Source organism: Sprattus sprattus (genome assembly GCF_963457725.1).
Source record: "Sprattus sprattus genome assembly, chromosome: 1".
Classification (NCBI taxonomy): domain Eukaryota; kingdom Metazoa; phylum Chordata; class Actinopteri; order Clupeiformes; family Clupeidae; genus Sprattus; species Sprattus sprattus.
In genome coordinates this window covers 67,333,555-67,345,693 of record NC_137920.1, presented here as the reverse complement: position 1 = coordinate 67,345,693, position 12,139 = coordinate 67,333,555, and the positions used below count along the sequence as shown (strand labels likewise).

General features: G+C 41.1%; 2 protein-coding genes across 2 annotated transcripts; both read right to left on the bottom strand.

The window, feature by feature from the left end:
- Nucleotides 1–525: 525 nt before the first annotated feature.
- On the bottom strand, nt 526–2,480 carry upk3b (uroplakin 3b; the record flags this gene model as incomplete). The annotated part of the gene is made up of 6 exons (XM_080846024.1): nt 526–691; nt 794–923; nt 1,010–1,092; nt 1,221–1,452; nt 1,539–1,706; nt 2,441–2,480. 6 exons carry the CDS (start codon nt 2,478–2,480, stop codon nt 526–528), a joined length of 819 nt encoding a protein of 272 aa, XP_080702150.1.
- Nucleotides 2,481–4,028: 1,548 nt separating this feature from the next.
- On the bottom strand, nt 4,029–8,182 carry prkrip1 (PRKR interacting protein 1). The gene is made up of 6 exons (XM_080855638.1): nt 8,043–8,182; nt 7,824–7,902; nt 6,571–6,671; nt 6,275–6,360; nt 5,372–5,430; nt 4,029–4,416 (listed from the first exon to the last, which is right to left on the bottom strand). Exons 1-6 carry the CDS (start codon nt 8,163–8,165, stop codon nt 4,319–4,321), a joined length of 546 nt encoding a protein of 181 aa, XP_080711764.1. The 5' UTR covers nt 8,166–8,182; the 3' UTR covers nt 4,029–4,318.
- Nucleotides 8,183–12,139: the final 3,957 nt, after the last annotated feature.

Genomic DNA, 12,139 nt, shown 5'->3' with positions numbered 1-12,139 from the left:
AGGACTTCTGACTTTGTTGGTGCTTATATAATTTCAAGAGTTCAGTTTAATATTCGGTCACGAGAAAAAAGCAAAGCCTAAGCAATAATAGCATGGCACAATGCCGTATCAGTGAGGCATTTATATAATATTGCTAAATATGAGATGCAAATGCAAATAACTTATAAAATAATAAGGTTCCGATGCAAAGAAAAGTTATACGGTTGAATAACCTCCAAAAAAACAACAGTCAAACAAGATTGTTGTCATGCACTGAGTAAGAGAGACAACGTAGGCCCTACTTGGTCCATTATTACATGTTCCTTTATTACTTTTCAGGAATAATTGCTCTATTTTTGGCATTTTAAGTCAAATTTGATTTGTTTTGAGCATATAAGGGACATTATTCTAATGTGCAAGATTAAGGATTCTTTCAGTAAAAAATCATCCTCTTGCTCCTCACCAGTGATACATCCTGTGAAAAGATCTCTAAAAGCAGATACATGTAAGGAAGTATAGGCAACACCTCATGATTCATTATTCAAATTACTGAAGATTCATGGGTCTAGGTGAGGTGAAAATTGGGTGGTTTTTTGGATCATGTTCAAAAGATGGGTTGATATATGGAGCTGGGTCCTTAAAGTTGTGAGTGTCATATTCTGGAATGCGCAAGGATCCTAGAGCTCGGATTGGCTCCTTGTCACCCCAGCACCTGAAAAGAGGGCAAAGGTTGATTAAATCACAGGCCCTAATGATCAATTGCATTTTTGGTGTCTGCAGTGTGGAATGAGATTCAATGAGCAGAATTACTCACAAAGCCAATATGAGCATACTCAGCAGTAGCAGGATGAGGAGAAACACTGCAACACACAGGATTGCTGTGATGACCACCATTGCAGCGGATCTCCCAGGAAGGCTGTCGTCGATGGCATCAGGATTCTGCACTGGAAATGAACACAAACCTCATTTATAGTCTTAATTTCTCTGGACCGCAGCATATGAATGCTGAGTGACAATTATAGGCTCTTACAGGCGTACAGAGAGATATCATCAGACCACTTTGTCTCCGATAAAATCGTCTTGTTAGTAGGATCAAGAAGGAGATACTTAAAACTGAAATGAAAGAGCAGAATTGTTTAATATACAGTGGGGTCACCTAGAGGTTGACAACCCTTACTCTAAAGATGATTTAAAAAATGTGTCACTGACATCACAAAACAAAATGAAACAGCGTTCCATACTTGACAGTTGAGCCATCGGGTAGCACTCCATTGCAGTTAGAAGTGGGACAGTTTCCCTCGGATCCAACTCTGAAATAAGTCATCCCAGAGACAGATGAACGCAGGAAGTCTTTCAGGAGTCCCACTTTAGTGAGGAAATAGTTCTTTGAGGTGCTGGCAGTGAATGCAGTGGGATAAGGAGACAGGCTCAAAAGATCAGGATTCGTCTTGTCTGCATCAAAAGTGCCGGTCGCTGGACAAATAAGAAGAATTAATATAAGACAGATATTTCTAAAATACTTTAACTTAGTGGTTATCTGGGTTCGCTTGAAAACTTACAGGAGTTCAGTGCAGGCACCAACCAGATCTCACAGTCACTCTGGTTGCAAGATGATATTGTTGAGTTACTAAAGTAACACCATGGTGTTGTCAGTATGACTGTGTTGGTGGTGGTCTTCCCTGCATAGTTTAGGGGTGTAATGCTGGGGGTGTGTTCAACTGTCTCACCTGTGTGAAAACATGATTTAAAAAAAACAGTTACACCAAAAAAACATTGGTGAATAGCATTGCTGTATTGGTCCATATACTCAAACAAATCGCAAAAAAAGCCCTAGACTTTGAAGTGCTAATCAAACTACTGCAAACAAAACTCTGAACAAGTCTAGCTTCCTTATTTTCATATTATTTACTATACAGGGAGTTTCAGTTCAGCATATTTTGTTTGGAAAATAACAAATGTGCAGTTACAGAGTAACCTCATTGTTTTTGGTCTGATTTCCCACCACCTCCTTTTAGAAGTGGGGTGTCATTATGAATAGGGTGTCATGAAGAAAATAAGTGTATTGCTCTTCTTTTTGTGAAATGCTCATCTTTGTTAAATCATTTACATACATGTCTATGTAAAAACACATTTTGATTCCACTCCTACACCACTGCTTAATGTGCATCACAGGCCAACCCTATGTGGGTGGGGTCAGGTGCAGTTTTCATGCCTGGTCTTGTTCCCAACTGCTTTACTCTCATGAAGTCATCATTTAAAAATCAGTGTTTCATAGACACATTTTAAAATATTCACTAAAGAGTATACAATGCAATAATTCTAAAGTGTGTTATTACTTAAGAATAATAAAGTCAATTAACACCGCTACACCTTGTATTGGGAGGTGCATCATTTTCGAGTAAAAATGATCCTAGCTTACATGCTAGGAATCCAGACAATAAAAAACATTAAAAAAACTTACTTTGACCCAGTCCGAGGGATGTTATAAGGAAGGTCACCATTGTGTAACAAGTCTTCATGTTGTTTGCAAAGTACAGCCAAACTTTCAATACCGGACTGTTTCAATGTTTTAGCTCTAGCAAAAGTGATCAAACCAGTCTATTGCACAGTGCTTAAAAGATCTCAGCCCATCCCTGGGAAAAAGACAGATACATTAATGAGGTAGGAAGTGAGATCTATAAAAGGTGTGTATCTGCAGATATATCCAACGTGGGATAGTCTTCAGGTGTATTGTTAAGTCCAGAAATCCTTGTGGCTGAGAGCCAGTAGCCCTCCCAAAAGGAGAAAAAAAGTGAACTGTTTTCACGGTTCTCTAGAATATCAGGTTTGACAGATTTTGCTTCATCCCAATGGCATTACCAACAGAAAATCAAATAACATCAAATAGAGTTGAATTGAAAAGCAAGACTATGTCCAACAAATAGGGCATTGTAAAGCAGCTTTTAATGTATGATGGCTAAAGGGAAAAGCCCTCAGTCTTTTAAGCAGATCAAGAACAATATACCATCCCCTTTTATTTATTTAGCAGACAACGCCTTTAGAACATGCCGGCACCATTTCAGTCTCTCCACTGGACGCAACATACATACATAGTTAAATTACCAATTCAACAGGTGTAACTTGGGCAATGCCTTTTGCATTTAAGACAGAAATGTTTTCCTTTGATGTGAGCAAGGGACAAATCAAGACATGCAGGATAAAATATGAGTAACTGGCTCCTTGTTTTCAGTAAAGAAATGTGAGACAATGCCAAGGGCTTTAGTATATACCTCCCGAATACAAAAAAGAAATGTTATTAGTTAGAGTCTATGTCTCAGAAGACAGACATGATTGTGAAGGTCCACTTAGGGAAAGATTCATTATCTTGTGAAACACCGTCATGCGAGACCTCACTGCTGTTCACTGGCCCATCCCTATGAGTGTAGCCGTCTAAGACAAAACTGTACTTCATTCGATCGGTGCATTAAACAAGCATAAGACTAACATGCTGTTTGGCGTGACGGATTTAGGAATCCTCAGAATTAGAACTCTGACAGTGAGATTAACTGTGTCAGATTGCGTTCCCTCTCAAATTTTCATTCCACAATCTGGCTGGCTCATATAATGGAAAGGGGAAAAGGTTCATTTGGAGGATTAAATCCTGTGAAAAGTAAACAGATCCGGAAGAAAGTTGTTTTAAATTTTACATTTGGTGGAACCTTTACGAGCATTACATCATCCGGTAAGCCTCCAAACGACGGGAGGCTTAATACCCTACTGCTCCGTAACAACAAAATAGGATTGCAACACAATGCCTAATACAGCATATAATTCAGGACATCCAACAGAGCTGCACATGTAAGTAGTGCAAATAATAGTGCAGCATCCTGCCTTTATAAGCAGTCTCGTTCAAAAAGGATTCTGTATGAAAATTTTACTATCCACACTGGGTATAAAAACATGCTCCTATTGCAACGATGACAATGAATGTAATCTAACCTCATGAAAATACCTCATAAAAACCGTTTGTCTGTACATTTTTTATTAAAACAAATATATACACACAATTACTATAAAAATACAAATCAAAAAGGGAGTAACACCTAAGGATTTAATTCATTCATTCAACCTCAGCATCAATGTATCTGTAATCCAGGCCAAATAAAGAAATGTGTAGTTGCAAAAATGCACCAGGCCGGCATTCCACACAACAGCTCCACCAAAAGTCCAGCAGGTCTTCAATACAAGCTTCCCCCACCAGAGGTACAAAAATGGGAACTGATGGTCCTGGGTGACTCTGGTTGGGGATGTCTCTTTAGGATATGGAAAGGGCTTTGCTCAGGTTGGCGGTCTGGGAGAATCACTTCTTCCCCATGACAAAGCTGGGCACTTCTGCATCATCATCGGCCTCCTCCACTTCCGCTTCCTTGTCACTAGAAGAGGAGGAGTCCTCTGAACCTATGCATCAAAATACACCAGAGTGATGTTTAAAGCACAAAATAGCTAAACAACTGTGGTACAATGGAATAAATCAGGCAAAGATGCACCTACAATGAGTGGTGTAGTCATTACATGTAAATGAGGACATCTCAAAGATAACAAATATATTTCTCACGCCAGTCAATATGCAACTCCTGTTTTTCAACAAACTGCATCTGGGGCCGTATTCACAAAGCATCTTAAGGCTAAAAGTAGCTCCTAACTTGATGATTTAGGAGAAATTCCTAAAAACAATGAGCGCGTCAGTGCTAACTTTGGCACAAAGCCCCTACGCTAAAAGTAGTCAAGAGAACTCCTAACTCACTAAGACCCAACTCCCAAACATACGGAAAATGGCAGTTTGATCTTGTTTTACATTCCAATCCATGGACTGCAGAAACAGTATTCCTGTGAAAGATGCCATCTCCGTCACAAGGTAGCTATTATGGAGCTGGTAACAGATGCAATAATGTCACCAACCGTCTAGCTCTAGCGCATGTTTCTTCACTTGCACAGTTCTTGTCACTCATCAACCAAAAACCAGGGTCATTAAAGGCAAGCTTGTGCATGAGACTTGATGGAAACCATAGCAACAGAGTCTCTCTCTTAGATCAGTTGTCGCTTTTCCTAAGTAAAAGTTGGTCTCAGCTGCTTTGCGAATAGGATTCAAGAGAAAACTTTTAGTTTAATTTTTATTGCAACCACTTGTTAGTTTAAATATTGTATACCTGGTCTTTTTAATACATATTTAGATCTCCAGCAAAAGTCTCTAACTTTCCTATAACCAATCAAAAACCAACTAAGTAATTGAGGAAAGCCTATCTGCTCTCACTAATCACCTTTTGAAAACATGTTGTGTGTTATACTTGTCTTGTTTCCATTTCCTTACACATATGCACTCTTAAGGTTATCCTTCAACTTTGTAGTCTCTTACCTTCAGTTTTATCTTGTTTAGCTTTCTTTGCCATCTGTTTTTTCTGTTTAAGCTTCTCCCTAAAATTAAAAAAACATTCATATTTTCTCACATCAATGCACAGTTTAGTCAGTTTTATTCGGCCATTATGTTCTGTATGCTTGATTGTATTAAAGGCACCCAGTGCAACTTTATGTAAACATTCAATGAAAAATAAACATTCAATTTCTACAATTTTTTAGACGTAGTAAGTTTCAATAACGCCATACCATTACATATCGACATTCAAGGAGCAAAGATGAGACGTCGTTGTGTGGTGAGAACTGATAGAAAATCGTAAACAACAACAGTCGCCGGTGGGGAGAAGCCATTTTTCCATTGACTGGAAGCCTGCTTTATTTATTGCAGGTTAAAAAAAATAAAGAAAATGGCGGCGATTGTTGTTGTTATCGATTTTCTATCAGTTCTCACCACACAACGACGTCTCATCTTTGCTGCTTGAATGTCGGTATGTAATGGTATGGAGTTATTGAAACTTACTACGTGTAAAAAAGACTAGAAATTGAATGTTTATTTGTAAGCCTCGAAAGTTGCACTGGGTGCCTTTAAATAAACCGCACACAAAAATAATTTCACAACAAACTCAAAAAAAGTTGTTGAAATGCTCATAATGTATCTTCCATATATTAGATCATTGATCATGTATAAAGTTCACATGCGATAAGCTTCAGTCATCATCATTTTTAAACATACACCCTTTACTCTACATTCAAGTCATGGGTCAGTTTAACATTGTTAACTAAAGAGCACCCTCTAGTGGCTGAAACACATCTAAACACAGACATATGTTGCGTTTGATACCAATACGTTTAAGGATTGCAATGGTAATCAAGTGATGCTTGGATGAAGAGCTTCCTTTCGTACCTTTTCTTCCGGCGCTTAGACGTTCTGTCCAGTGCAGCTTGTTGGTTTTCCTTTACTTTATCCAGATAATCATCATCCAGTTTTTGCTGTAAGGCCAAACATATATGTTAGGGAGGTAAAACAAATGTTCTTTCAATTGCCTTTTGTAATATTACTTTAAGAACGTTGTTCATTAGCAGACAGAACATACATTACCACACGATTAATGTTGAACCAGCCAAAAGCTGAAGTTGGTTTGGAATCATCAAATTATCTTTAAATAATCATTATCTGTCATGTGGCATCAAAGGTCTTACCCTGTCGGACATTCGGTCCAGGTGATCTTGTCTCTGGTATTCTCTTCGGCGCAAATGTCTGTATACATGAAACTCTCCACTCCCAGCACCTGCGCTGGAGCCTAGAAGAAAGGATGGGACGTTCTTTATAAATGTAGCTAGAAGCAGGGACTCTCTTTATACAAGACTGGATATGGTTTAACATTTCATATTAGTCATCGTTATAGTGACCAATGTCATTATTGGGGGGGAAAAACAGACTCTTTTTATTGCCCTCTATCTTGCATGTCACAAAAATCACTCACAAAACAGGTTAATTTTCTTGTTTATGCAGATCTAAAAAAGCATCACCTAATGCCTGAGCTGTTTTTGTTGTGATCGATCTAAATGACACGGCTAAGATAGATTACGGTCACAACCCAACAAGGTTGCAATAGAAGTATTGGTCTGCTTGCATCTACCACAAACGTAGCATTGCTCACGCAACATCATATCACACCAGAAAACCAGGACTATCGCGGATAAACCAGTGGTGGAAAAAACATTGAGGTCCTTTACTAGTATACAGTATAGGTCCCATTACAGCAATGCAATAATACTCAATTACAAGTATGAAAAATCATACTTAAGTAGACATACATAAATATTTGCAGCAAAACACAGGTAATAGTAAAAGTCCCGGTCCCCTTACTGATATCATTAATCATCATTAGATCATTAATACTGAAGCACCAATGTGTAAGCAGTATTTCATTGTTTTGAACATTTATAGAAAATAAACCATGTGAGGTTTATTTGTGGAGGGGTCACCAACTCATAAACATCTGAAAGACCCTGTCTACACACTGCACAGAAGCCCAAAGATTGGACACCACTGGTTTGATCTTTATCAATGTGATGTATTGTATAAACTTGCTATATGATCTATTGTGCAAAATCCTCAGCTTAAATTCATCTAGTAACTAAAGCTGTCAAATAAATGTAGTGGAGTAAGTGCAATGTTTAATATTTCCCTCTAAAATGAAGCGGAGTGGAAAAGAGCATACAATGGTACCACAGCAATGTACTTAAGCACATTACTTGAGAAAATATGCTTACATAGTGTACGAAGTGTAATAACTTTCCACCACTGGGAATTACCAAGATATCAAGGAATCAAATACGGTAAATGTTAACGATATATCCGAGAACTTCCGTATGCAGGTTCTGATGATCCTTTGGGTTATTGATACAGTCGCATCGCATTAGCAGCTTAACATCTTAGCTTAGTTTACCCATCACATCCCGAACAAATTCTGGAGGAGCGCGAGGATTCCAGTCTTTTGGCCTCTCTGGGATAGGTGCAGGTTTGTCCTAAAACAAACAAACCATCAGAAAGCATGGGTCACTGATAGCCACTGGCTGGTTAGGAAGCTGCTAACGCTAACCATGCTAAGGAGTACACAATGGGGGGGAAAGAATGCTCTAGGTCACACAAAAACATAAAACCTTACAGGATTGCGCATCAGTCTTTCCAATTTCAGACGTTGTTCTTCTGCAGGAGTTTTAGCTATTATCAGAGGTTGGGATTCCTTTCCAGGTTTCCCCGGCTTCCCAGTTTTAGCGTTTGCCGCCATGTTTCCTCAGTTTTTGCTTCTCCGATTCTGATAAAATCTCCTACCTTCTCCATCAGCTTCACCAACGTTTAAAGGTACAGCGCCCTCTGTCGTATGGATGATAACCTACGAAGGATGGCTTTATTTCAAGCAGTACAGGGTTGCACTATACACTCACATAATGTATAGTAAATAAAAATTGAAAGCCTGTGACATCATGACGTGAACAAGGCTGCACTTATTATACTGGTGAAGAAGAGATTTGGTGGTTTGCTAAAGCTTCTCGAGCTGATTCATATGTATTTAGTTCAAATAATACAATTTTGTTTGTCTGCTTGCTGTCACAACTCTGATGTCATGTAATTTTGTCATTATTACCCATTCAATCTCAGTTTATTTCTAATTATTACACTATTTTAATGTAAACGTGTATACATCAAGTATGTATCCCTGAAATTTGATGTGGGGGTCAAATCTGACCATGGAGCAAAAGAAAAAGGCCACTGGATAGAGCCCAGTGATGAGTGGTGTCCTTTGATGTCATTGTCTTTACCTTGTATACATTATTACCCAAAAACATTATAAATACCATTTAAAATAAGACAATAATTGTAATGGGATTGGTCATGTATACATTTAATGAGATGATAGTAAATGCAATACTGATAATGTGTACATTTTGATGGTTGTAAATGTAATGTAATGATGATAATGTGGTATGATTGTTGTTGAAACTGAGACTCCGTGGCCTCTTGTTTATTCCTGTTGTGGTTCTCAAAGCCTCTGATGCAGTCTGTCAAAAATAACCATGAAACACAGTGAGATTAATATACAGCTCTTACAGGATTGCAGAGTAATGGAAAGTAAATGCCAATGTTTCAATCCAAAAAATGTCTGTACCTCAAACATCTATATTCTTCCTCCGGCTGTGCGTTTAGAGCACTGAGACTTTCTTAGAAAGCCAACCCAACAGCTTCTTCCCCTTACTTTTATCCTTGTTATCCTTTGAGTCATTCCCCTTAGCCTCCTTTGTCTTCTCTGCAGTCACTGTGCAATCCGTCTCATCTTCAAGGGACAGCAGAATTTTCTTTTTCTCCGTTGCTGTGATGCTCTCCAAGAGTTTCTGTTTATCCAATTCCCTCTGTCTCTCTTCCTCCTTCTGCCTCTCCAGTTCTGCCTGTCTCTCCATCTCCATTTGTCTCTCCATCTCTGCCTGCCTTTCCAGTTCTGCCTGTTTCTCCATCTCCATCTGTCTCTGTCTCTCCATCTCCATCTGTCTCTGTCTCTCCATCTCTCCTTGTCTCTCCAGGTCCTGCTGCCTCTCCCTCTCTCGCCTCTGCTTTAGCTCCATCATCTGCCTCCGCGCCTCCTCATCTTGGGCCATCTCCTTGCGCCTCCTCTCCTCGGCCTCCTTTGCCTGCTTCGCCCACTTCAGCTCCAGCTGTCGCATTTTCTCGTCCTCCTGCTTGATCTCCATCTCTCTCTGGTGCTTGCGCCAGCCCTCGGGGTCCCCCACCCACCTCCTCACTTCCTCATCCTTCTGGCGCTGAATCTCCTGCTCTTTCTGTCGCTCCTTGCGTTTGTCCTCGCGCTCCTGCTTAAGTCTCCTCGTTTCTTCCAGAGCCCTCTGTCTGTAGGCGTTAATCCTCTCATCCTCTGTTCTCCGCTTACTTATTTTGTTTTCTCGTTTCACTGCCTCTGTGTCAACTACTTTATCCACATCCAGCTTCGGCTGCAGCTGGTAAGCAACTTCCTGTTTGCCTGCCTCACCCTGTGTTTTCCTTATGACCACGGGCTGTTTCACGAGCTGCTCTTGGTCTACTGCCTGGCCCCCTACATCCTTTCCAGTATTACCAGTTTCACTCACCATCTCTCCTTTCCTCTGCTCCACAATTTCTATCTTTTTCTCATGCACCATCCCTTTCTCCATCTCTGCTTCCCTCTTTTCCTTCTCAACCTGTTGTCCATCCTCACCCTTCTTCTCAGGTACCCCTGTTTGTTTCAGTTTGTACCCTGGATCTCCTTCTGCTTTCTCACACTCTATCAGTTCATCCACCATCGCTCCTCCCCTGGACTCCACCTCTCTCATCTCCCTTTCTTGTTTGGTTGCCAGATCTCCTTTCTTTGCAAGACCTTTCTCCATCTCTTGAACTTTGTGTTTCCATTCGTCCTCATGTTGCTTTGCAGCTTTCTTCACCTTTTCCTCAACTTGACGTAGCTCCATCTCTTTGTCCTTCTCAATTCTTGCCTGCATCTCTTGCAGTTTCTTCTCCATTTCTTTCTCTTTGTCGAACCTCGCTTTCATAATCTTTTGCTGCTCTTCTTCATGCTGCAGTCTTTCTAGCTCTTTCTGTTGTTCTTCAGCCATCATCTCTAACTCCTTTTTCCTTTCATTTTGTTCTCTCTCAATCTTTCTTCTCATTTTCTCTTCCAGTGCTCTCTCCAGCTCCATCTCTTTCTGTTGCAGCATCTCTCTTTGCTGTGCTTCAGCTATGTCTCGCTGTTTATTGAACTCTCTCTCCATCTGCTGGAGTTCCTTTTGATATTCCACCATCTTCAACTCTTTCTGCTTTTCACATGCTGCCCTATCAAACTCTCTCCTCCTGTTCTCTTCATTTTCAAGTTCCATCTCTCTCTTCTTCAGCATCTCTATTTTCTGTGCATGAGATATCAACTGCTGTTCTTCAAGTTCTCTCTCCATTTGCAGGATTTTCTGTTGATATTTTTCACACTGTTTCTCTCTCTCTCCCAGTTGTTCTTCAAGCATCTTTTGCTCCTTTCTTTTCTTTTCCTCAAAGTTTCTCTGCCTGACTCTTTCTTCTACCGTCTTCTCAGTATCTCTTTCTATTTCTGCAATTCTCCTTCTCAACTGTCTGTTCTCTCTTTCGCTCTCTATTTCCTTCACTTGAATATCTCTCTCTCTGCTCAGCTCCTCCTTCATTTTGGCCTCCTTTATTTCCAGCTCTTCAATCCTTGCCATCACTCTCTCCATTTCGTTCCTGTGATCCATTTCTCTTCTTTGCTCTTCCTGCTCCATCCTCCTCTCCTGCTGTCTCTTCTCTCTTTCGCTCTCTATTTTCTTCACTTGGACATCTCTCTCTCTGCTCAGCTCGTCTACTTCTCTTTCCTTCATTTTGGCCTCCTTTATTTCCAGCTCTTCAATCCTTGCCATCACTCTCTCCATTTCGTTCATGTGATCCATTTCTCTTCTTTGCTCTTCCTGCTCCCTCCTTTTCTCCTGCTGGGCCCTCTGCTCCTGCTGGGCCCTCCTCCTCTCCTGCTCCCTCATCCTCTCCTGCTTCTGCAGCCTCGCCTGCTTCCGCTGCCTCTGGATCTTCACCTGCTCCAACCTCTCAAACTCCCTCAGCTCCTCTCCACCTCTTTCCTCTATCTCGTCCGTCCTCAAGTATGGCAGCTCTGGGGACTGCATTGGTAATGGTGCACAGTCATTCAGGTCTGCCCTCAGTTGAGCCATGATCATTTGCATTTCCTTAAACTCTTGGTCCCTCCTCTCTTGCTCCCTCATCCTCTCCTGCCTCTGCAGCCTCGCCTGCTTCCGCTGTCTCCCCTGCTTCCGCTGCCTCTGGATCTTCCTCTGCTCCAACCTCTCAAACTCCCTCAGCTGTTCCTCAGCCCTCTTCCTTACCTCCCTAAGCCTAAATTCCTCTCTCCATCTCTGCTCTAGTGCCCTGTCACTCCTTTCCCTCCGTCCAATGCAGAAGGCATTCTCGAGCACTCCCCAGCAGCGGCTGAGCTTATTTTTTCTCGCTGGTGGAAGGTCCAGTGTTATCTCAGAAGGCTGGCAGATCCTCACCAGGTCCTGTTCATGCCACTCGTCCTGCGGCTCCCTCATCCTCTCCTGCCTCTGCAGCCTCGCCTGCTTCCGCTGTCTCTGGATCTTCCTCTGCTCCAACCTCTCAGACTCCCTCAGCTGTTCCTCAGCCCTATTCCTTACCTCCCTAAGCCTAAATTCCTCTCTCCATCTCTGCTCTAGT

What these genes read in the sequence shown, in the direction of transcription:
- prkrip1 (XM_080855638.1), bottom strand. Translation starts at nt 8,165, where the DNA reads ATGGCGGCAAACGCTAAAACTGGGAAGCCGGGGAAACCTGGAAAGGAA. An exon ending in AAAGACTGATGCGCAATCCT is followed by an intron (nt 7,903 to 8,042) that starts GTAAGGTTTTAT and finishes TGTTTGTTTTAG; the next exon opens with GACAAACCTGCACCTATCCC. An exon ending in TAAACAAGATAAAACTGAAG is followed by an intron (nt 4,417 to 5,371) that starts GTAAGAGACTAC and finishes TTTGATGCATAG; the next exon opens with GTTCAGAGGACTCCTCCTCT.